At 43.5% G+C, this 26,256-nt stretch overlaps 1 protein-coding gene across 2 annotated transcripts in view; it reads left to right on the top strand.

Moving 5' to 3' along the window:
* Positions 1–26,256, top strand: part of LSP1 (lymphocyte specific protein 1) — a 129,813-nt gene that overhangs the window by 45,463 nt on the left and 58,094 nt on the right. For both annotated transcript variants that reach the window (XM_068260456.1, XM_068260457.1), the window contains exon 2: positions 22,755–22,898. In XM_068260456.1, coding sequence (XP_068116557.1) covers positions 22,755–22,898 — 144 coding nt within the window. The remainder of the gene's footprint in view (positions 1–22,754; positions 22,899–26,256) is intronic.

Raw genomic sequence — 26,256 nt, 5'->3', positions numbered from 1 at the left:
AGTACACAACCAATTCACTATATCATATTTTTTTTTCCGCTTCAGTGTCTCTTTAAGATTAGGTGACACGGAGGGAGGGGGGATATTAATTGCTCTTCGGGAGGGGTTATTAGGGGGAATCACCTAATCTTAACTAGGTGCCCAATACCCAGTAATGCTGGGAATACACGTTTCGTTTTTGCCTTCTTTTTAGCCTTCGATTCGTTCGGTAAACGAATCAAGTGTTAAAAACGTACGTGAAAATAGTCATAATCTCATTATAGTTTCGATTAATAGACCCCAAAAACGAACGACTAGTGATCGAACATGTTTGATATCATCTCTCTTTATCCATCTAATCGAGCCATTGGTAGGCTTGATGGCTGTTCAGATCGATTATATATTCGTTTATGCCGTCCGTCCCTGTACTACGTTTCGTTTCTTTGCAGCCTTCGATCATTGGAAAAACGAAACCATCAGAATCGGAAAAAAAAACGAAACCGTGGGTGGTGATATTAACCGTACGGTCGATTATTTCGGGATCGAAAAGGACAAAAGGCACAATCGAAACGAAGGTTTAAACGAAGGCAAAAACGAAACGTGTATTCCCAGCATAAGTGAATGAAGTGAAACTTTGATCAGAAAGCTTAGCATGCATTGCAAAATGAATATCATAGCTGCACCTGGGATTTTTGCTTTTCTGTTCCAAGTTCTTGTTTCACATGGAATTGCTTCATTTACTTCTTGTACCATTAATAGGTTTACCATGAACAGAAAGTAAAGGCAGATCTCTGTGATGACTGATGAGGAAACAGATAGCAATCAAAGACCTGAACTCAGAACTTCCCCTCTGTTCTAAAAGATAAGCAAAAGCATAGTAACCTTTAAAGAAAAACATTTCTTCGTTGCATCTGATACAAACCCTGCAATAAATCTGCAGTGTGTCTACTTCCTGCTTTAATGCAAGCAGACATAGGGTTAACATCCTGTGTTTACAAATTATCTGATTTGCTGTGGCAGCCAGCTGACACAGCTGAGAGATCAAATTACTGTTGTGATTAGTCACAGGGGAGGGGGAATTAAACAGGATAAACTCTCTAAATACATACAGGGTACATTTCTCTGTTTTCCTTCTGTCCTGTGCAAGAGTTCGGGTCAGTTGTATGGTTATGGTTTATGCATAACCCTTTTTTAAAGTGTTTTGCATAACCCTCTTCCCAGGGTATTTCCCTATATTATATTGTTTCTATTTAAACAATAAAAATTCATTTGTTTAAAAAAAAAAAAAAAAAAAAACAGTCTAGGGAAGTGATAAAACATGAGTTCAGTTCTTGGGGCTGTCTGCGATGCAATGATTATACTCCTAATTTTCTACTTTTGGTAAAAGTATGTTGGAAATCAGGAGGTGCGAAGAGAAGGGACCCAGAACTGTCTTCAAGTTTGTATTAACCTCTTTTATTTAAGGCATAAAGTAGGATACAGCAAATAGGACAGAAAACGATGATGATGAGCGCCTCTCTTTATCAAGTCCAAATGCTCTCTGAATATAGACACTCACAGCAGCCTTATACAGTGGTTGCTCCACTAGGGAGCCAATCAAAAATGACTAGGATGCCCTGTTGCCAACCAATCCTATCAAAGTCTACTTCCAAAACCACTCCCACTTGCAAGAGGACCTGATGGGGAACTGCTCCCGCTCAGTAGCACCAATCCCCATCAAGTAAACATAAAAATGCTGACCAATGGTCAAAAATGAACAGCCCACAGTCCAATAACGTCAGACGCATGATGTACGCGTAAAATACGGCAAAAATATGCATGCATAGAACAATGCGCACGCGTCACATGCGTAAAATCGTAGGTGTATATACCCGGAAGCGTCAATCGTCATATACATAGACGTATCAATAAACGACCAATCCGGTATACAAAAAAACACCAAAATACAACCCGAGTCTAGGATGTGGGCTTTTACCTCTCACTAAATGAGAAGGCAAGTGGGAGATGTAAAATAAACCACACATAAGTTGCAAGAATGGTCGCTGACTGGCATATCAGGAAGTAAAAGGCAATCTTTCTAACTGGTACGTAAGGACAGAAGTAAGAATTTGTGGACTTGTTATATGTTTCCCCATTGTATCCCAAAAAAAGAGAAAGAAATCTTTTATTACATTTTAATTGTCTACACAATTAAACCATACATAAGATTAGGTGTATTCATTTCTGGTTTCCACTGGGACTGTGGCCGTTTCCAATTTTGCCACCGCTCCATGTCTGCTGCTGCCCAAATCTCGAAGCCATCCAGATTGGAGGAGGGGGGTTGTGAGTTTAGATTTAGGCATTGGGCAGGTAGTGTGTGTTAGGTGTTAGGTTAGGTTTAGGCATTAGGCAGTGAGTGTTTGTGTGTGTGTGTGTGTGTGTGTGTGGGGGGGGGGGGGTTAGGTTAGGTTAGGTTTAGGCATTAGGCAGGGAGTGTTTGTGTGTGTGTGTGTGGGGGGGGGGGGGAAGGGGTTAGGTTAGGTTTAGGCATTAGGTAGGGAGTGGTGGGGGGGGGGGGGAGGGGATATCTGTAGGCATTAGTGAGGTAGTGTGTGTGGTGGTGAGGGGGGGGGGAGATAGATTTAGGTAGGTAGGGTATGTGTGCAGGGGGGGGTTAGGTTTAGGCATTAGGCAGGTAGTATGTGTGTGTGTGTGCGGTGAGGGGGCAAATAGGTTTCGGCATTATGTAGGTAATGTGTATGTGTGTGTGTGTGGGAGTTAGGGTTAGGCATTAGGCAGGTAGTGTGTGTGGGGGGATTAGGTTTAGGCAGGTAGTGTGTGCGGGGGAGGAGGGGAGAATTTACGGTTAGGCATTAGGCAGATAGTGTGTGCAGGGGGGGTTAGGGTTAGGCATTTTGCAGGTAGTTTGTGCAAGGGGGGGGGCGGAGAATTTAGGGTTAGGCATTAGGCAGATAGTGTGTGTGGGGAGGAGGGAAGAAGTTAGGGATAGGCATTAGGCAGGTAGTGTGTGCAGGAAAGGGGGGGGGGTTAATTGTCAGGCATTAGACAGGTAGTGTGTGCTCATGGGGGGGGGGGGGGGGGTTAGAGTTAAGGCCCATGCACACGTCGGATTTTTGCGAACGACGGGTCATTTGAATGTCCCGTCGTTTAGTCGTCCACACGCCAAATCGAGCGTGTGTACAGACCGTTGTTTGGGTGATAAGACTGGTGTTGAGCGATCCGCTGGGTGGATCGCTCAAGCCCAGTCTTATCACCCGAACGACAGTCTGTACACACGCCCGATTTGGCGTGCGGACGGCTGAACGACGGGACGTTCAAACGACCCGTCGTTCGCAAAAATCCGACGTGTGTATGGACCTATAGGCATTAGGTAGGTAGGGGGGGGGGGGGGTTAGGCTTAGGCATTAGGCAGGTACTGTGTATGTGTGTGTGTAAGGGGGGGGGGGGTTAAGCATCAGGGGGTAGGGTTCTGTGTGAGAGTAGAGTTAGCTTTAGCCATAGTAAAATATCAGTATTTAATACCAATATTTCACTAATCAGCATTACTGGGTGCCCAAATTCCCAGGCTTTTTTTTTGTGGATGTACGCCCTTTAGGGGGCTTGTAAAGTTCACACCTTAATGGGTCGGAGCTGTTTTGCTGACACAAACTGGAGCTAAACAATAGTAGGCAGGTGCTTGTAATATTTTGGTTGATCAATAATAATAATAATAGTGTCAGGCAGCAGCAACAGAGTGGTGGTAAATGGAACTACTGTGTTGAACTATGGCTATAATGGCACTTATCTAAATGGGCTGTACTGCAATATTAATAATTTGTGAGCTTATATCGGGCCTGGAGTAGCTCAGTGGAAGAAAGCAGAGCTGCCTGGCACAATGCCTGTGATTCAGCAGCCAGCAATTGAAAACTAGCTTGCCGGAATGAAGCAGAGTGACACTGTGAGGTCTGTTTATCCATCTTTAATCTTTCTGTAAACCCCCCTAAAGAAGCCGTCGGTGATAAATGTTCTGGCGGCATTCCAGTGGTCTACACTCAGAGACACAGTGTAGGTCCTTGTGCCGCGCGCAGCAGAACTGCGTGTCACTGCATGGTTGTAACATTATGTCATTCAGATACAACCATATGTGCACATTTGGCATGAAGTGCTGTTTTTCTGTGGTAAAAGTTCTAGTGTGTCACTGTGTCATATAATGTAGCTCATTATGGCAATCCACAGTCTTGCGTATTATAGTAACAGGTTTCTGTGTTAAACCTAATTAAAAGCAGACTGGAGTTTAAGGTACATGGATGCTTACACAGCAGTCTAGCCCTGATTGATTTTGGCTCTATTCAGTGCAGATGGACCAGGCGCTTGGGGGTTTGATTGAATGCTGTTGAGTAGCGCCATTGCCATTGCATGGGAAGTCAACAGAACACTTTTCCATATACTTGGTTCACATTACTAACACAAATAAATGAGACGGCACAGGGACTTTGCATTTTAAAGGCCGCAGACCATTTTTATTAGGGGTTTACCAAACACAGAAGACATAACCCAAGCAAGTAAATAAAAATATAATAGTATACAATGGCTTGGTCAGCAGACAATTATTGTATACATCACCACAAACCTTTAAAGTGAACCGAGCACCATTTTTAGCACCCAGGCCATTTCAATATGATATGAAATATGCATGTTCACAATGTGGCTCATTAATAAAAAAAAACCTTAAAGGAGTACTGTAGGGGGCTATGGGGAAAAGGGTTGAATTTACCTGGGGCTTCTAATGGTCCCCTGCAGACGTTCTGTGCCCGCGCAGCCGCTCACTGATCCTCTGGTCCCCGCTGCTGGTTCACTTCTGGCATTCACAAATGCGGCTGTGTCCTCGTTCCCGCTGACATCACCGGGAGCGTACTGCGCATACACAGACCGTACTGCGCCTGCGCAGTACGCTGCTCCCAGGATGTCTGTGAGGGACCATTAGAGGCCCCAGGTAAGTTCAACTTTTTTCCCATTTAAAAGTTAAGCAGAGGATTTTATTACCTTACTTCTGAGGCCTACCTGACTGCAGAGGTTTCAAGACAAGACAAGACAAGACAAATAACATTTATATCGCACTTTTCTCCTGGCGGACTCAAAGCGCCAGAGCAGCAGCCACTAGGGCGCGCTCTATAGGCAGTAGCAGTGTTAGGGAGACTTGCCTAAGGTCTCCTACTGAATAGGTGCTGGCTTACTGAACAGGCAGAGCCAAGATTCGAACCCTGGTCTCCTGCGTCAGTGGCAGAGCCCTTAACCATTACACAATCCAGCCACCAGCTGGCAGTTTCAGGCAGTGAAGGACTGATGTACGTAATTACGTTATTGCACACAATAGCCGAGAGCAAGCAAAAGCTTTCATCGGCGGTTGTGGTGGTGGTGGAGGTGTGTGTTTGTGGGGGGGGGGGGTTTAAAACACTATGCTGCAAATAGCTTAGAGTAGTCACAGATGCTATCTTCACATCTTCCCCTGGATAAATAATGGGCAGCTAGAAGGTGAGGGTGGAACATGGCAGCTCCTATAGCTATTAGAAACCAGGAAAAAAGTGGTGCTTGGCTCCCTTAAAGCGTCATCTAACCACACCTGTAGGAGACTGACGGCACAGTACTGTATATTTGACAACAAAGCCCGTGTAGAGGTGGTCACTATTATCATATCACCAGTGAGGAGCTAATGTTGTGGCTGTGGAAAGGTCCTTGGAGTTCCATCTGGCCCAGATGCTCAGGGGCTGTCTCAAACTTTGCACCCTCTATTGCTACACCATTTGTCAGGACAGCAGGGAAATGTGGGTTGGAGCTCCTTCATAATTGATGACAGTGGGAAAATCATGGTCCTGCTATAAAATATGTGGGAGGTGTTCACTAAACTGCGGTAATCAGAATAACGTACATACTGCACCATGGGTAGAGCGGAATGCAATACATTACATGCAATGCATTACGCTCTATTCATTGTGCGTAAGACTTTAGGGCAGTGAGTTCACATGTGGCAACACAGCTCAATGCAAAATGATTAGTGTGAACACACGCTCAAACTCCCTCTAATTATTGGGAGTTTAAGGGTGCATTCACACTATTTATTTTGCTGTGCTGCCGTGCACAAGGCGGGTGTCCAACTCCAGTCCCTAAGGGCTATGTCCATGCCAGTGTTTAGGATGGACTGAGAAATGGATTCTACTTGATGAACCTTTCTTGATTTAGTCCCATCAATTAATTTGAGATGTGCTAAAAATGTGTGATGACCTCGGCACTAGAGGACTGGAGTTCAACATCCCTGCTCTAATAATATCTTCAATCCTAGAAGGTTATAACCTACCAGGATTCTCCTCAGGACTCTCATTTTGATTCTCTACACTCATGGGGCCATAATTCAGGTTCAGAATTGCAGCTCCTGCACTGTATGGTGAAGTTCCGTATAACTGATTTCCCAGAACAGTAGAAAGCATCTGAAAACGAAAATATCCTATCCAGATGCTCCCCATAGTGGCGTAGCTATGGAGCTATGGGCCCCAGTGCAAGTTTTACATTGGGGCCCCCCAAGCACTCTATACGTAGCACTTGATACGGCGCAACAAAACCTGCAAGGTCATCTACAGTATTAGAGGTGCAAAAAGAGGATGGGGAACAGTTTGATAATGATTACTACCATTCAAAGCATCTATAGAAGTGATTATTATCACCACACGACCAATAAACAGCTTATACTTTGGTTTTGGAAGGGCCTCATGGGGCCACTCTGGCCCAAGGGCCCGATGCGGTCGCTACCTCTGCAACCCCTATTGCTAAACCACTGGCTCCCCATGTCAACCAGCAGCGCCTTCCATAGGAACACTATTGAGAGAGACAAGTCTCTGGAACTCTAGGAAAATAAATAACGGTTGAAACGATGGACCCAGACTTGGGTAGTATATTCTACAAAGGAGGATCACCATGAAGGCAAGGGCTTATAGAGATTACACCTGTCTCAATCAGGGGTCTCCAGCTTCATCTCCAGCATAATGGGCCATCACTCTCCTGACCAAGATATGTTTCATAGTAATAAATTATTAGAATATAAACTGACCATATACTGTAATATGAGGTGAAAGATGGGAACTGACCACAGAAAGCACTAAAAGAAAGAAATACGCATAAACATAAAAAAGGAGTGCAAGTAAATTGTACCACTAGTTCCTGAATCGCATAGCCCAGATACTGGTAAACTTACGTGTTACAGAAATAAATATTGCCCAAGTACCTATATTGCCGAAGAACCCCTCCCTCTGCTGAAGATGTAAACAAAAGAACATGCTACCCTGGTAAGTCCAGAACTAGAAGGGTGGAGTGAGTAATCACTGGTGGCAGTGACAGTACACTATGGAGTACGCAAAAAGTGCATAAGAGTATAAAGGGCTAAAAGAGACCAACCCTTTTACTAAAAAAGTGATGATAAAATTTGCCTTTTTCAAACAGAAGGTGTTTGCTATAATTCAGCTTTAAGGGCTGGTGCACACCAGAGCAGTTCTGAAGCGTTTTTCAAAGGGAAGGGGGAAAACCGCAGGGGGGAAACCGCTTGGCTAATGAAAGTGAATGGGATGGTGCACACCATAGAGGTTTGATTTTTCCACAAACACAACTCGGGTGCTGCAGCATTTTTTAGATTTCTGAGGCGTTTCTGCCTCAATGTAAAAGTATAGGAAAGTGGAAAACCGCTCTGAAAAACGCTAGATCAGAGCAGTTTTCCAGGCATTTTTGTTACAGAAGCTGTTCAGTAACAGCTTTACTGTAACAATATTTGAAATGTGCTAGACAAAAACGCTCCAAAAAACGCTAGGCATGTTTAGAAAACATGCCTAGAATCGCTCTGAAATCTGCTTCAAAACCTCTAGCATTTTGCAGATCTGCTAGAGGTTTTTGGTGTGCACTGGGCCTTAGTGAGCAAGTGTAGTTTCCCATGATGCATCACTCTTAAATATGCAAATCTTCTCTTTGTGCCCCTAAAGGCCAAACACACATGCAGAACAGCTGGTGTATAGTAAACCTATAGCCTATACATTTTAGAGAGCCTTAGGGTTCTGCAGCACTTTTCGTATGCCAGTTACTGGTTTTAATTAACACAATTACATGTAATAAAAAGCTACTGGATTTCAGCCTAACTCTATTCAGTCTCATCTCTGTGACTGGAGATAGATTTATATTTTACTGATAGTTTAGCTGAAGGGATCACTTCATTTTAAAAATTAGGGTTAGGGCCGGTTCACATTCGGCGCTTGCCTGCCGCTTCCCGGCCATTGCCTTCGGGTCCACGATCGCAATTCGGCGGGTGACATTTTGCGATTTGTTAAAATTTATAAACTCTGCGCTGCCTCACAGTTCACTAAAACAGAATACAGTTCCTGGCCAAACAGCCACCGAGTTTTTGTTCAACTCCACTCTTCACTTCCAGTGACCTCAAACGGAAAAAAGAAGAAAAAACTTAATCGCATAGACTATCAGTTCAACTTTAAATCTTCCACCAAATATGGCCCGTGCAGTCTTTAAATGGTAACACCGTATCTGTGTGCTCCAGCACCTATAGGGACCGCTCTCACCTTGGGCTATGGCTGCCTAGACCCCACAGACAGCTCAAATAGCATGATGGTTCCAACCAAACGATCATCCACTTCCTTATACCTCCCAGAGGTACTCACAGGCAGATAAGGTATATATATGAAAAAACCAAAAAATCATTGCATAGGCTGCTTTAGGTGTTGTGGAGGGAGACCACTGCCAAAAATATAATATTATCACCGTGCTAAGTCTTATGGGGACCACCGCTTATATACACTTTGGCCCCACCACCTGCAGGGACCGTGCTCACCTTTCATAATGGCTGCCCCACTCACAGACAGCTTCTCAGCATATATGTGTCCGGTCCTCAAATGTTGATATTTACTCCCTCCACTTCATCCAGAAAAAAGTTCACAGCCCACTGCAACTGGATGAAACTACTATAGTGTAAAACCTTTATTAAGGACAATAGTATAAAAATAGCGCTACTCACAAGCATGAAAAAGTTCAGGCAGTGTAATTGTATCCATAGGGGTACATTAAGGCTACTTACACACCAGGACATTACAGGCGCACGTTAGTGCAACCTGTAACGCAGCCCACCGCACAGCACTACAAAGTCAATGATGCTGTTCACACTGCCCACGTTGCGTTACACAGTAACGCTGCACGTTCGGGCAAAGTGCAGCGTACTGTGCGTTCTGAGCGGCTTAAGCCGCGTTAGACTGTTTGCACATGCTCAGTGGGGGGCAAGAGGAGGCGGGGAGATGCCGCTACAGTAGCCGCGCACATGGCTACTTAATATGCGCTGGCGGCTGCTGATTGGCCGGTGGGACCACGTGATGCGCAGTGTCTCACTCCGCATCACGAGGTCCCGCCGGCCAATCAGCGCCACTCTGGTAGACCTTATGCGGATAGAGCCGCCTAACGCGGCTCACTCTAACATCCTCTCCCGCACCACTATGCGTTGCGTTAGGGGCACGTTATGCGACCTTAACGTCCCCTCTAACGCAACGTCCTGGTGTGTAAGTAGCCTAAGAGTAGCGCTTTGCTGATCGTAGGCGCGAACCAGCCCTTAGGGTCTGGTGGAGAATTGTAAGTCTACAGGAAGAAGGAGGGCAAAGTTAGTAAGGGGTTAAGGTTGGTATTAGGCGGAAGGTAGGGGTAAAAGTTATTCATTGGTGAGTGGCTAATATTAGCATTATGTAATGGTCATGAATGAAGGTCATTATTAGATAAGATATTAGATTAAAGTGTTAGGGAAGTGATAGTTGGAGAAACTCAATATTTTGGAAATCATTTGCGGACTATATTTCTGTGCATACAGCACTATGATATTGATGTCAAAAACAAATGTGGAGATTTCTGGTGCTGTACTACTTGCTATGCTTAGTGTTAACAATGGGCTTTTGTGTTGGTTAGCAGCTGGGTGATAACAATGGTTTTTTAGCACAAGTGTTTGTTTACTCAGGTCTTGATTGTGGGCTGCTGAACTGCCTATGAGACTGAGGAAAATGAAGAGAAAGATCCGCACCACCTTCAGAAAAGCTTAGTCTGTTTTATTGGAAAAAAACATACAAATTTAAAAAGAACTTTAAGGCAGGACAGTCCACTGTTTCGGGCTCCTGCCCATCTTCATGCTGCCTAGTTCTGAAGTAACATACAAAAACACCAACATATATACAGAGAAACAACCAATCACTGAGTATATACTAATTAGAGGACCTGATGGGAAACAGCCTATTTACATATCTAGTCACACCTCCAACTAGATATGTAAATAGGCTGTTTCCCATCAGGTCCTCTAATTAGTATATACTCAGTGATTGGTTGTTTCTCTGTATATATGTTGGTGTTTTTGTATGTTACTTCAGAACTAGGCAGCATGAAGATGGGCAGGAGCCCGAAACAGTGGACTGTCCTGCCTTAAAGTTCTTTTTAAATTTGTATGTTTTTTTCCAATAAAACAGACTAAGCTTTTCTGAAGGTGGTGCGGATCTTTCTCTTCATTTGCCACAGTTTGAGTCCCATGGTGTCCGGGACTATTAGATCTGCACACCTGACCATCTGAAATTGATGGAAGCCAAGCAAGTGCGACTCCACACTCAAAATTACTATGAGACTGAGGAAGACATTAATCTACCTTGTAGACATTAATGTACCTTCACATTGCATTCCAATCGCCTAGCGTTCACGTTGGGCGTTTCTTGAAGCTATTTTTTTTTTCGATTCTCGGCACATGGGTGGATGGTGCATTTTTGTTAAAAGTGCTTTTCTAAGCGCTTTTCCAGAGCGTTTTTTTAATTCACTCCCTGACGCAAGTCAGGAAGTGAACTCTTTGACCCAGAAAATAATAAATACAATCTATTTATTTGTAAAAATGCAAATGCAATCGCTGCACAAAGCCATTTTGTGAGCGTTTTGCGTTTTCCCTATACCTCCCATTGAGGCGGAATCACCTCAAAAAAGGTACAGGCAGCGCTTTGCTGAGCGGATCCGAAACGAACCGCTCAGATGGGAACTCTCTCATAGGGAATCATTGCACAAGTGTTTTTAGGGCAATTTTGAAAATTGCCTGTGCTGGAAAAAAGGGCAAAAACGCCCTTAGTGTAAACGGGCCCTAAAGTCGCCTTTCTAGAAATCATGATACCACAAATAAAATAGAAAATAACTTTCCGAGATGAAAAGCAACCTCACTGTTATATTAATGTAGAGTTAATGGTCACATGACCTCTTTGTTGCTATCCATTTCATGGCATTCTTCTGTGCTGAATAGTATAGGCAGGTGCGCACTTAAATTGTGGATGTATCAGCTGCCCTGCACTAGACCATTGCTGGGGTAATGACTGGTCAAGTTAGAAAAATGTGTTCCAGTTATTGTCATTAGCCAAAATAGAGCTTTGGCAGCTGCTCACTGCTCTAGAGGTATACTAAATGTGGATGCTTAGCCAAGCATTTGTGTTGATGGGTGTGATTCTGCAGAGGCATAAGTAATGAAAGAATTTTAATAGGGCCCTTAAAGCAGACCTGAACTCTGAACTTCCTCTTTGCTCTAAAATATATGCAACAGCATAATAACACTTAAAAAAATGTCTTTGTTACAGTGGATACAAATCTTGCAATAAATGTGCAGTGTGTCTACTTCCTGCTTCCCTGGAAGCAGACATAGGGTTAACATCCTGTGTATACAAACTAGCTGCTCTGCCGTGGCAAAGGAGAGATCAAATTACAACTTGTTATATAGAAGGTATATTTCTGAAGTATTTTCCTTCTATCCTGTGCAAGAGGTCAGGTCCACTTTAAGCGCTAGGCAACACCTTCCCGACTGAATATAACTGCATATATCAGCAGTGCACAAACTGTGAGGGCCCATTTCTTCTGCTGTGGAAGTCGGTAAGAATGCGCAGATTACCCGCAAGCAAATCGCGTGGGGAAACTCTGCCGTAATGGATAATCCTGCCGCCGTCCGAATCGCTTGCCTTAGCAATTTGGCCAACTTTGCAGCATTTTTTCGTGCGGGAGGCAGCGAATCCCACAGCCGGGATTCGTCTGCGTAGTCGCAGACCAGGAAGTGCCGCCGTGCATCTCGCAGCTGCGCTGCGGCTAGTGGAAACGGGCCCTGAGAGTTGCCCTCCACGGATACAGAGCCTGCAATAAATCTTTACTAGACGGCATGCCCTTCCAGTACAATATATAGACATACTTATGCTACAGGGCCTTCAGACCAGTGATGTCACTTCCTGCAGGGGAGTTACTCCATATTAGAACTGCAATACTCAGCCCACTTTACCTTCAGGCTCAGCAGCCTGGATACTTATCCACTGATATCCGCAAGGTTAGTTAGGGACAGACTGGGCCCCCACCTGGTCCTGGAACCCATAGTGGCTTCTATGTCTGCTCTGACTATTTCCACTCCCTGGCAGACTTCTGGAATGCCCTGAAGGATTGGGTGCCATCTGATCTCTGTTGGAAGTCTCACACAAAAATTTGAACTTGGCCCACCCACACATTCAAGTGTATGTCAATGGAGTAAAGAGGAGGGAGTGTGGTAACTGCAGACACTGGCTTATCTCAGGGGAAAGAACAGAAGGTTTTGAAAATCGTAATATTTATCTTTATACCCCTCTTCCTCTCAAGATCCATTAAGTGGTGCCACTAATGAAATATTCCTCTGATTATGCCAAATATCCTGTCTGTGTCCAGCTTCAGATCCATTACTGAACTGTATTCCTTCTTATAATAATAGCTACATCTACTGCATATGCAGGGGAAGCTCCCCATTGTGCAGGATGCTTGGTTCCTGCTTATCTCAGTGCGATCAGCAGAGAACAATGCAAACCACCTGAGGATTTTCTTACCATTAATTGCATTCTGGTGTTTATCAGATGTGAGTTTCTCTCCACACAGAGATCAATTGTTCCATTGTTGCATTACAATTGCCTGCATCAACCTACAACCTATGTCTATTGACAGAAAGGTGCATAACAACTGTACTTAGGAACCTGAGAAGAGACCTGCTAATAGTTATTAACATTATAATGTACACACGCTGGATTGACTCACGATACTCGGCCGAGGCGATCTTTATCATTTGCCATGGCCGAGTTCAGACTAGCGTGTGCACATAGCTTAAAAAGATGGTCAGATGTGCTGGCAGGATACATCTACCCTGGTCCTTCTACTAGCTGGCTGATACAAAAGCATTATGCTGGGCATACACGGCTCGATTTTGCCGCTCGATCGATTAGCCGCTCTATTCCGCAGTCAATTCTCTTATCTTCCGCTCTTTTTCTTATCTTTTTCCATTCACTTTAATCCGGAATTGAGTGGCGAAACGATCGGGCGGGAGATTGGACATGTCGGAAATTATCTATTGAGCCATCTAAATGGCTCAGAATCGAGCCATGTATTCCCAGCATTAGGCAAGGGGTCACACTTGGTAAAATTGCATTCGTAGGCTAACCCGAGCCGTGTAAAAAAGCTAAAAAAAATGATACTACTTGATCCAGGACACCCCTTCCCCATTAGTCTACTAACAAGCTGCTTGTCGGTAGATTCAGGGGGGTTCAGGAGGGTGCAGAGAGCACAAAGAGCGGCCGGAGAGAGCACAAAGGCGTATGGCATTAGGAAGTGAACATGCCTCTTTGTCCCATTTGGCACATGGATATCTGCCTTGGGTACACTTTGAAGAGGAACTCGAGTGAAAATAATGTAATAAAAAAGTGCTTAATTTTTACAATAATTGTGTATAAATGATTTAATCAGTGACTGTTTGACCATTGTAAAATCTCTACTCTCCCTGATTTACATTCAGACAAATATCATATGGTAACATTTTTACTGCTGGCAAGTGATGTCACTGGAAGGAGATGCTGCTTGCTTTTTTTGGCAGTTGGAAACAGCTGTTATTTCCCACAATGCAACAAGGCTCCCACAGTGTGATGTCAGGACCTCAGAGCTGTGAGGCGCTGACATCACACAGAGGGAGGGGTTTCACCACAAAATCAGCCATACAGATCCCCTAATGATCCGTTTGTGAAAAGGAATAGATGTCTCGTGAGAAAGGGAGTATCAGCTACTAATTGGGATGAAGTTCAGTTCTTGGTTACGGTTTATCTTTAACCTACATAGCACATTTAGGGATTGTAGCGTTTATGGGGGCTTTGTTATTAACGGTAGTTTGACTTCAATGCAATTGTTTAAAGAAAATCTGTAATGTTAAAATCGCACAAAAGTAAACATACCAGTGCGTTAGGGGACATCTCCTATTACCCTCTGTCACAATTTCGCTGCTCCCCACCGCATTAAAAGTGGTTAAAAACAGTTATAAACAAACAAAATGGCCACCAAAACAGAAAGTAGGTTGATGTACAGTATGTCCACACATAGAAAATACATTCATACACAAGCAGGCTGTATACAGCCTTCCTTTTTAATCTCAAGAGATCATTTGTGTGTTTCTTCCCCCCTGCAGCCATCTTCCACTGAAGTGTCAGGCTGTTTCTTCCTGCAGAGTGCAGACAGCTCTGCCTGTATGTAATTCCTCATTATGTGAAAGCCCAGCCAGCTCAGAGGAGGATTTATCCAGCTTGTAAAAGATAAGAGAGAAGAGAGAAGCTGCACTAATCTAAATAACACACAGGCAGTGTGCAGAGAGGGGCCTGGAAGGGGGAGATGCATCACAGAACCACAACACTGAAGAACTTGGCAGCCTTCCAGACACAGGCTGACAAGTCTGACAAGAGAGAGATAAGTTGATTTATTACAGAGATGGTGATAGTAGAACGTGCTGCAGTAAGCCAAAACACATTAGAATAGATTTTGGAACTTGTAGGATGGAAGAAAACCGGATGAATTTTTTGTTACGGAGTCTCTTTAAGCAAAAATTTTGAGGAAATTCTCAGGAGACGGCCAGAGGCGTTCCCGCTCATCTCTATTTATCACCCGCAAACTTACCATCATCCCCCAAATCAGTTTCAAAATGCTTCCATGGGTCTCTTCTCTTTGGATAAACAGTTACAAAGATTTCTCAAGAGGTCTGAAATTTCCTGTAAGCAATAAAAGAAGTACATCCAGCGCTTGCATAATGTCTCTCACGTTAACTCCTGAACAGCAGGATTATTAGAACAGAGGAGTCTCACTTTTTTCCCCTTGCTTTTCAGTTCAGGAGATATTTACTATGACAATTTATTTATAAAGTGTCAGGGTATTATGCAGCAGTGTACAGAAAATGTGGCACATGAGGTTAGAAGAACCAAGTTAACAAGAGGGACCTGGCTGGCCACGGTGGGGTCCAGAAGAGGCTTCCTTCTGCCTAGGCATCTGTTTATTTCAGTACAGCTTTGCTTTAAACCTGCTAAAAGCAGAAATAAATCTCATATCTTAGACAGCAAGTGAACACTGAGTTATTGAAGGTGAGATGTTTAAATCAGGAAAAAAAAGGTCAAGAATAAGGACCTCAGTGACTTTGACAAAGACCGGGATGTTAATACTAGATGGCTGAGTCAGAGCATCTTTAATAAAGGGGGTCCCATGGGATATTCTCAGCATGCATTAGACACAACTTATCAAAAGTAAAATAAAGTAGATCAATTAGTGGACTGGAAACAGGATTATGGGTATCCAAGGCTCACTGACTCATGTAAAGAGTGAGGGCTACACGATCTAGGCTGATCTCATGGAAGTCTCGTCATGCTGCGAATACACAGTTCATTTTTAAGCTGATAAGATGATCCGATAGATAATTTCCAACCTCTCCGATCTCACTTTCGATTCTTTAGGCCCATACACACGACCGTTTTGTGCGAACGACGGGTCGTTAGAACGACCCGTCGTTCAGTCGTTCGCCCGCTAAATCGGGTGTGTGTACAGACTGTCGTTCGCGTGATAAGAGTGAGTTTGATTCGATTCTTTAGGCCCATACACACGTCCGTTTTTTGCGAACGACGTGTCGTTTGAACGACCCATCGCTCAGTCGTTCGCCTGCTAAATCGGGTGTGTGTACAGACTGTCGTTCACGTGATAAGAGTGAGTTTGAGCGATCCACCGGGCGCGCAAGGTTTAAAGCTGCGCGGTGCGTCAATAACGTTGCACAGGTGGGCACGAAACGTCGCACCATCCAAAGGGGTGGTGCGATGTTTGTTATCGGCGCACCGCTAAATTTTGCGCGCGATCACTAACAGCTTTGGACGTGCAAACTACTTAGCACCCTAGTTTGCACGTCCAAAGCCTTAAGACTTGCTAACTATGTTAGCACTGGTTAGTGAATGGAGACCATACCATGCAATGTGACTTTTAATCACCACATATTTTAATGGATGCGCAATGCTTCAGTGAGTGTGAAAAATACCCTTAAAGTGAACCTGAGGTGAAAGTGATACGAAAGCTGCCATATTAATTTCCTTTGAACCAACACCAGCTGCCTAATCCTCTGCCTTTAACACTTTTATCCATAGACCGTGAACAAGCATGCAGCATATCAGGTGTTTCTGACATAATTGTCAGATCTGACAAGATTAGCTGAATTATTGTTTCTGGTGTTATTCAGACACTACTGCAGCCAAATATATCAGCAGGGCTGCCAGGCAACTGGATTATTTAACAGGAAATAAATATGGCAGCCTCCATATACCTCTGACCTCGGGTTCACTTTAATGTTTTGGCTTATCAGTGGATTTGTGATAAGATATTTTTTGTAATAAGACATTTGGTACACACAGCTGACTTCCTGACCACTAATGAAACATACTGCAGCTCCATCTTTCTCAGCCCAAAATAGCTGCATGCATAGTAACATATAGTGCTGCACACAGATCCACATGACATCACAGTATACGATACATGCATTATTTTCCACATTCATATTTGTAAAAGCTTCTCTGATTGCACCAACTCTAGGCAGTGGGGGGGGGGGGGGGGTGCACATGTAGCAGCATTGTGTTCATTTTTTCCTGAAATCACATTACAATATAAGTCATTTGGATAAAGGCAGGGTCACATGATTTGCCAAAATAGCGACCATTGTTCCCGCACCACAAAAACACATGGGGCAATGTACATAATGCTTTCCAGTGCCCCATCACAGCGCAGTAGGAGCAATGTGTGTTTTCCCGCTGCAGGGTGCTGCTTTTTACCGCACTGCACTTGCCCTATTACCATTGCAATTCTCTATTACCAACAGTCAGCTGCTATCGGCCAACACTGCAGATTCGTCCACGGACAAACGCTGCCGTTTTTACGTGGAATCATGTGTGACGTATACTTGAATTGTAATTTTGGTTGCATGAAAATAAAAATGAACAGTATGCATCATAAAACCACACACTGCATACGATTTAACTGCTGCCAGCTGCTGTGGATGAGGCGCGTGCTCAAATCCACATTGTACACCGAAAATTGTGCACAGGAAGCAACATTCGTTTCCCGCATTCACAAGTGTGCTCCCTGCCTTACTCTGTGTCATATTGCTTTAACGTAAAGAGGATTTAGAAGTGTTGTGTAACAGCAGCCGTATAGCTGTGCGGCCGAGTCCATACGGGGTTATATGGTTACGTGTCAGTTCCTCCCATGTTTTCCCCCTCACACCCCTTCACTACGGAGAATGAACCAGCCTGCTGAGTCTGCAGAGTATTACATCCTCATCTGTTCTGCAAACATTGCAGTACATCCCATCATTCACTTTTTCACAGCTTTAAATGAATCCGCCTTATCTCACACCAAGTCACTGAATTACATCCTTTCTGGACCGCATGCCAAGTTTTTGATGGCACGTTTTGAAAGCCCTGCCCTGGCCTACTTCCAGTATGATATCAGTTTGATCACCATGACATTTTCCTTACGCCTAAAGTGCAAAATACTTTTACAACAGAAGAAGTATTATTTGTATTGTATCATTGTATCATGTGTTTGTAATGGTTTATTATTTCTCTGGGGGCTCTTTCACACTACAGTCAGTGGTAAAAGGCTGAAACGCTGCATATTGAAGGCGTTTTAACGCCAACACATTACTATCAATTGTAATGAGAAACGCCGCGGTCAGCCCTAAAAAAGCCCCTGGGAGCTTCAAAACGCAATGCTCCAAAACGCAGCGTTAAGTGTGAAAGGTAAATTGAAAGTCTATGGACTTTCATTTTACCTTGGAAAACGCCAACTATTAAAACCCCGAAAACGCCCTCTAGTGTGAAAGGGCCCTGAGACATTTACTTGCTAACAGCCGTTTTAGGTTCTCTACAAAGTCAACCTGCAGTGTCATTCACAGAAAAGACATGCACATGTATGCCTCCCAACGTTTTAAGATAAGATAGTGGGATACTCCAAGACACGCCCCTGCCCACGCACCTACTCACGATCCACTACACCCAAATGATCAAAAGAGGGACAGAGGGACAGGGTTCCCAAAAAGGGACTGTCCCTCCAAAAGAGGGACAGTTGGGAGCTATACATGTGTATTCCAAACACCTATCTTACATTCTTGAGGCTAGTTTTACATATACTTTTTGCTTGGCGATGGGGATACGATGCTCCTGCCGCAACCCACCGCAACGCAAAAAATGACAAACATGACCTTGAAGTGCGGCGACAGGGTCATATGCATAGCGCCGCCCCCGCTCAGTGACATACTCTCTGCTGGACAGGAAGTACGTCACTGGGGTTCCCTTCGGTCTGCGTGTTGCAACGCACTGCGCTCCATCGTTTACACTACATGCGTCACCCATAGAATTACATTACCCCAAGCATTGTGCGTAAAACGGTGCTTGCGGTAACATGCTGTTGCCCTTGTGGCGGCTGTAATACTTCTGACGCACCGCAGCGGATTGCAGTCAGTGTGAAAGTCTCCATAGACTTTCATTGCTTTTGTGGCGCCTTGCGGTAAAATAGGGTAACACAATGTAGCCAGGAATTACCTGCTAGCCAGTGGCATAGCTTAGGAGCTGTGGGCCCCGATGCAAGTTTTACAGTGAGGCCCCTCAAGTACTCTATAAATAACAATTGATACGGCGCACCAAAACCTGCCAATGGCAACTACAGTGTCAGGTGCAAGAAGGGGATGGGGAACAGCTTGTTAGTGATTACCACAATTCAAAGTATCTATAGAAGTGATTATTATGAGCACAGGACCAATAGAGAGCTAATACTGAAGTTGAGGGAGGTCCCCTCGGGGCCCCTCTGGCCCAAGGGCCCTGATGCGGTCGCAACCTCTGCAATCCCTATTGCTACGCCCCTGCTGCTAGTGTAAAAGGGGCCTAATAGACAGCAATTTCCCCTTACCACTAAACGAAGAGACAGGTAGCAGGCACACAGCAATACACCACAGTTGCCATGCTATACAAGCTTTCCTTCTGATGTTGCTTAGCAACTGGGATGCTGACAAGCAGCTCAGAGAGCGCACGTCTGCCCCGGCAGTGCTCAGTTCAGAGGCAGCATAGACTGGTCAGAACCTGTAAAGCATAAGTGGTTTAGGCAATTCCCAGAATCCCAGTGGAGGGAACAGGACAAAAGTGACTCCAGCTAGACCTGCCTAGAGGGAGGAAGGCACAGTACAATAAAATAATCCAATTTTACAGCAATTCAATAAAAACGTTTAGTTGTACTGAAAAAGTGAAAGCTTTCTACCAGGGAACTGGTATTGTTTAAAAGGAAATAAATATAGAAGCCTCACTTTAGGTTCCCTTTAAAGAGACTCTGAAGTCTCTAAAAAATCAGTTTTTTATTACAAAATCCACTTTAACATAATAGTCCTACCTAAACCGCCGCATCCCTGCCGCTCTAATCTAATCCCCCCAAACTCCCCGGGGGGCAATCCGGGCAGCGCTTCTGTCAGCCCGGATCGCCACCTCTCCCCTGCTCTTCTCAGTCTTCCTTCACTGAGTGGGGCGGGGGAGAGGCAGAGATCCGCTGCTGACAGATGCGTGTGAGGCAGGGCTGCAGCTCATAGCTCTGCCTCACACAGAAGAGTAGCGGGCAGCAAAATCCACGACCAAGAAAGTCGTGGATTTTGCAGGGGAGAGGGAGGGCCCGTTTGGGGGGATTTAGATAGATTACAGCCGCGGGGATGCGGCGGTTTAGTCAGGGCTAATATTTTAAAGAGGATTTTGTTATAAAAAACAGACTTTTAAGAGACTTCAGTGTCTCTTTAAGACCACATACTCTGAATTACGTGCGCCGCATTACTTACAAACCAAATGACAAGCACTTCACTTGAAAGAAGAGTTTACTCTGTGTGTGTGTCAGATCTGCAGTCAGCTGTTGTCTGCGCTCTTTGCATAGTTATTGGATAAACAGCATGACATGAATGTAAGTAGGACTTAGGTAAGCTAGGAGCTGCATACACAGAAACAGCTTTTTGTATACTTTCCTGCCATATTGTTCCCATTAGATGTTAACAGTTACATGAGCGCATTGTGGCCCTGGTGCTTGTATCATTATGAAGGATAACTGTCCACCCCCCTGGAGGTTCTGGTCAGAGGTCAGCAGGATGCAGATGCGTGAGAACACGCATGTGTACAATGCCAGAAGTCACACATTCCTGGGAGTGGACAGGACGTCTGAGGGACACTTCAGCTAATGTCACTGCTCAGCTGCCAGTCTTACATCTCCATTACCACTCCCTTGCATGTGTGTTCAAATTTTAAAATTTGTAAAACAGATGTGTATATCTATCTATCTATCTATCTATCTATCTATCTATCTATCTATCTATCTATCTATCTATCTATATTGGACAGAGACAACTATTTCCTAATTTTGGTTTTGTACATTACCACAATGAATTTTGAATTGAAACAAATCAGATGCAGTTGAAGTGCAGACTTTCATTTAGTGGGGTGAACAAAACTATTGCATACAAATGTGAGGCAACTAAACCATTTTTTAACATAATCCCTTCATTTCATGCAATTGGACAAATTAAATAACTGGAAATAAAATGTTCATTTCTTAAACTTGATTGAAAACTCTTTGCTGGCAATCACAGCCTGAAGTCTTGAATTTATGGACATCTCCAGATGCTGGGTTTCCTACTTTTTAAAACTCTGCCAGTGGCTTGCATTTGCTGTTTGTGGGCCTTTCTGTCCGAAGTTTAGTCTTCAACAAGTGCACAGTTGGGTCAGGATCAGGTGACTGACTTGGCCATTCAAGAATTTCCCACTTGCTTAAAGCGGAATATAACCCTGCATTTCAACTTTGCTCTAAAACATTATTTACAGTATATTATATGCAACCAGCATTTTTTTTTTTACTAGACCAGCATTGGAAGGGTTACACAGAGTTTTAAAGTTCCTGGAGATTTCTGCAGACGCATCCGAAGCTGAAATAGATACATTTTGTTTACATAATGTTGAATGTTACACACTTTGGCTGTCCTCCGTCTCAGTCAGAGAGAGTGAGTCACATTCAACACTTAGATACATTTATGTAAACAAAATGTATCTATGTCAGCTTCGGATGCGTCTGCAAAAATCTCCAGGAACTTTAAAACTCTGTGTAACCCTTCCAATGCTGGTCTAGTAAAAAAAAAAAATGCTTTTTGCATATAATATACTGTAAATAATGTTTTAGAGCAAAGTTGAAATGCAGGGTTATATTCCGCTTTAAGTAAACTCCTGGGTTGCTTTGGCTGTATGTTTTGGGTCATTGTCCTTCTGCATCATGAAATGCTGCCAAATCAGTTTGACTGCAGTTAGCAGGATTTGAGCAGACAGGATGTCTCTGAACACCTCAAAATTATCAATTAATACGGGTGTCCTAGCCATGACAACAAAAGCACTTCTGTTGGTGAAGTCAGACTGGTGAAGCTTGAGGATGACATTGGTTCTGTCACAACAGAGAATAACTTCCAGTCAGTCCCTGGACATCCCCCAAAATATCTAAAAAGCCATTTATTTTCTTGAGCCTATAAGAATGCATATTTTTTGCCCACAGCACTTTGAGTCTCCTGGAAGAAAAAGACTAGCAAGTTATTATTATTGGTGTTGTTATCGTGACAGTTAAAAATGGCGCATGGCGCCAGGGGAACGAAAACAGCGCTGCATAGACTTACATTATATAACGCTATTTAGCGTTGTAAGTGTTAAAAAATGGCGCAGGCAGTGTGCCGTACACTTATAACGCTAAATAGCGGTATAAATCTTAAAAAATGCACAGGCCAGAGGGGGTCGGTGGGGAGAGAGGCAGCAGACACTGGAGGGAATAGGCATCCGGGGAGGATGTGTGTAATATGCATACATTACCTTGTCATGGGCCGTCGATCGCTCCTTCCCTCCGCTCCTGCACTTCTTCCATTAGTTTGTGTAGCTGGCCAATCACCATGTGGTTTCAGTCCCTGCATGGTGATTGGCTGGCTGCAGGACTACAAGCAAACAAATGGAAGAAGTGCAGGAGCGGAGGGAAGGAGCGATCGGCGGCCGGAACAAGGTAATGTATGCATATTACACACATCCTCCCCCGATGCCTATTCCCTCCAATGTCTCTCTCCCCCCAACCCCCGCTGCCTATACTAGCATTGCCTGCATTTTTTAATGGCGCACCGCTCTACAATAAATGTATCATAAAACGATATTTACCGTTTTAATGTATTTACATTAATACGGTAAATTGCGTTTTATGATACATTTATCGGCAGAACGGTGCGCCATTTTTCTCCCTGCGCCATTTTTAGATGGACGCGCCGTTATTATTATTGTTATGAACTAGTGTTTGTATTATATATTAAGATTTCTACTTGTGTGTGGCAGACTGACCACTCAGTGGAGCGTAGAAGATGAAGAGGAGGCAGCAAGGGAGCGTCGCAGAAGAGAGAGACAGCTGCAGGACCCGGAGAGTGAAGAACAGTCTCCAGAGGACCTAAATGATGAGAACAACACACAGACAGATAATCAGTAAGACTCAATATTTCAGTACATTTTGCCTGTGACCCATAGGCTCTAGTCATATATGAAGGAAGAGCTTCTATTTAACGGTTTATGAGGTTTCACTGCATATGTAAATGTATGCTGAATAGTGGCGCCTCCTGCAGCTCAGCCTATATGCTTAACTGGATGATGGAAATGAAGGGTGGCGTCTCTTCTGTCCCTCACAGAGAATAATATACAAGGGAGCCTGATGAGTCTCATTTGTGAAGCATGACTGGGCCCCTTTAGGTCTACATTTACTTCATAAAACAAAGAAAGTAGAAAGTCTGGGGATTTCCGTGCCTGAGCTGTGCACTGCTATGGCTGCACAGTCTATGCTTCTTCTTCCTGGGACTCTAGAAGATCTGCTGTAATAATGAGTCAGTTTAGCTAACAATGGGCCCGATCCTGATCTTTAGTGTCTTTAACCCCCTTTTTTAGCTCTCTCTTTTCTATTTGGAATTTGTTGACTTCACTTTATCTTATGATTCACTAGCATTACACATCCATGAGAAGGCTCTTAATTATATGCGCTTAATTATTTGCATACATTAATGCTTATGCACCAAATCGAACAATGACTCATAAATGATCTTACTTGGTATGAAAGCAAGACTCATTGCAACGACTAAGCTCAAGGACTAACTTGAAGTGGACCTGAACTCTCACAGGACAGAAGGAAAACAGAGAGAAATACACCCTGTATGTATTTAGAGAGTTTAGCCCAGAGGTGCCCACGCTTTTTCAGCTTGTGAGCTACTTTTAAAAATTAGCAAGTCAATGTGATCTACCTATGTACAATTTTAGGAGCACACTTGTATATACAGAACGGAAAATGTAGTGGGGTCGGGATCTACCATGAAGGCCTTCGCGATATACCGGTAGATCGCGATCTACCTAATGGGCACCCCTGGTTTAGCCTGTCTAATTCCCCCTCATCTGTGTCTAATCACAAGTTGTAATTTGATCCCTCAGCTGTGTCATCTGACTGCCGTGGCAGGGAGGATAATTTGAAAGCACAGGATGTTAACAATATGTCTGCTTCAATGAAAGCAGGAAGTAGATACACTGCAGATTTATTGCAGAATTTGTATCAGCTGTAACAAAGAAATGTTTACGTCCACTTTGAGGTGGAATGACGGTGTAGTGGGTTTCCTCTTGGCACTTTGGCTTCCTCCAACACCCCCAAAACTGGTAATTTATTTGTGTTTAGAATAGATAAAAAAATGATACATCACATATCATCGAACCCTGGTTACATGACTGATAGATCTGTTATTCCTGTAGTCACCAGAAATGATTTTAGCGTACCTTTATTGAGAATAATACTTTATTATTGGCACAATGATCATGTGACCTACTGAATTGATAATACCATATTTCAATTATTGCAACTCCGAGTGTGGGGGAGCACCCATGCAAAAGCATCCTGGTGTGCCCAAGCCAATCAGACTGGCACCACCTGAGTAAAAATGCTCTTTTATTCAAATGTCATTAAAATAACATAAGGTCAATAAAGCATAGCCATGGCAACAGCTTGAAACAGCGGGCTGTCACCATGGCCATGTTTTATTGACTTTATGTCATTTTAATGACGTTTGTATAAAAGAGCATTTGAACTCAGGTCGTGCCAGCCTGATTGGACTGAATACCAAGTTTCAATTGTAAAGGCATTTTCAAAAAATACATGAGGGGGTTTTAACACTTTAGCACCCAATGGGCTCAATTCTGGTAGCATTTAGTAAATAATTACCTCATGGAATTGGGTTTTTTAAATTCTGGTAGTTTAAGTAAAGTTTTACCTTATGTAATTTCATGAGGTAATTCATGTGTTAATTTTCTACTAAAAATGTGTGGTATTTAGTAGTGAAATACCTCACACTTGAATTCTGAAGTGAAATAATGGGCGTGTTTGCATGTCTTTTACCTCACATAATTAGACCTACCTCTACCACATGATAAATGCAGTGCTGTGACAGAATTGTGATATCTGTCACATAACATGGAGCCTTTTCAGCTTGTTCTGTGTTCAGGGCCCCCATATTTTGCTGAAATAAATAAAAGTGATCTGACCAACAAACCCCCACCCCCCAGCTTCCATTTTGTTTTAAAAAAGAAAAAAAGTGCTCCAAACCCTGTACAATCCTTCATCTGCCCCCCCCCCTCAACATTGCCATTCCCCAACCTCTGGTTGGAAAAAGAAAGTAAAAATGCTCCAACCCACAGCCTCTATTTTTAAAAAAAATTAAGTAAAACTGCGGCAAACACCGACTTCCTCCACCCCCTCCTCCTCTGATTAAAAGTGCTCCGAGCCCCCCCCCCCCCAGCAGCCTCTAAAAGTAAAAGAGCCGTAAACCCCCCCCCCCCCCCTCTAGACCCCCAGCCTCTAAAAGTAAAAGTACTCACACCCCTAGTCTCTAAAAGTGCTGACCCCTCCCCCAGCCTCTAAAAGTGCTCTGACCTCCCCCTCCCCCCAGCCTCTAAAAGTGCTCCCCCCCCCCATCTAAAGGTAAATGAGCTGGATTTTTTTTTTTTTTTTTTATATAATGGATGCCTATAAATTTACTTTTCATAGGTTGCTGCATAATCAAATACACCTTCCCTCCTTAAAAAAAAAACATCTTCCAAAGACTATCCTAACTTATGGAAGACAATTAAAGACTATTACTTATTTGCTGCAGGCTTACCTCTGAAATACCTCATGTTTTACCTCATTCTATGCATTTACCTCATGTTTTACCTCATGTTCAGAAATGGAGAAAAATCTTTCAGAATTGATAAAAGAAGAGGAAAATACCTCATGAGGTATTTTACCTACAAAAAAATATTTACCTCACATAGCTACCAGAATTGAGCCCAATGTATTTAGAAGGCTGCACGTGCTCCAGGCCAATTTATTTTAGCACATTTTTATTTATTATTTATTACATTTGTTTGCTACTTAATTGTACTGCTGTAATGTGTATTTATGGCCACTTGTCACTAAGGAGCAGTGTGAGACAATAACAGCGGACGTCTGCTTTCAGTTTCTGTATTTTCTGTTAGCAGAGAGACATTAAATCATTCCAAGAATTCACAGCACAACGAGTTCTACAGACTCGAGTCAAAAGCAGTGCATTTATCTCAAACAAGACAACTCTATTGAAGCTGCTAATGGGTTTATGAACTTTTAATCTGAAATATGTGATGTCTTGATGCATGCAAAAAAAATTTGAAATAGTTAAAGAGAGACTGAGGCGATTTAGAATACCTGTTTTTATTCAGCAGGCAGCTTCAGCATTACAATCCAAAATGATTTGCAGCATCCCTGCTGCAGAACAAGGTCTTTAGCCCCATGAAATCCTGG

Source organism: Hyperolius riggenbachi, chromosome 11, assembly GCF_040937935.1.
Source record: "Hyperolius riggenbachi isolate aHypRig1 chromosome 11, aHypRig1.pri, whole genome shotgun sequence".
Lineage (NCBI taxonomy): Eukaryota > Metazoa > Chordata > Amphibia > Anura > Hyperoliidae > Hyperolius > Hyperolius riggenbachi.
Note: the sequence above shows the minus strand (reverse complement) of the source record. Positions and strands in the feature narration are given on the sequence as shown.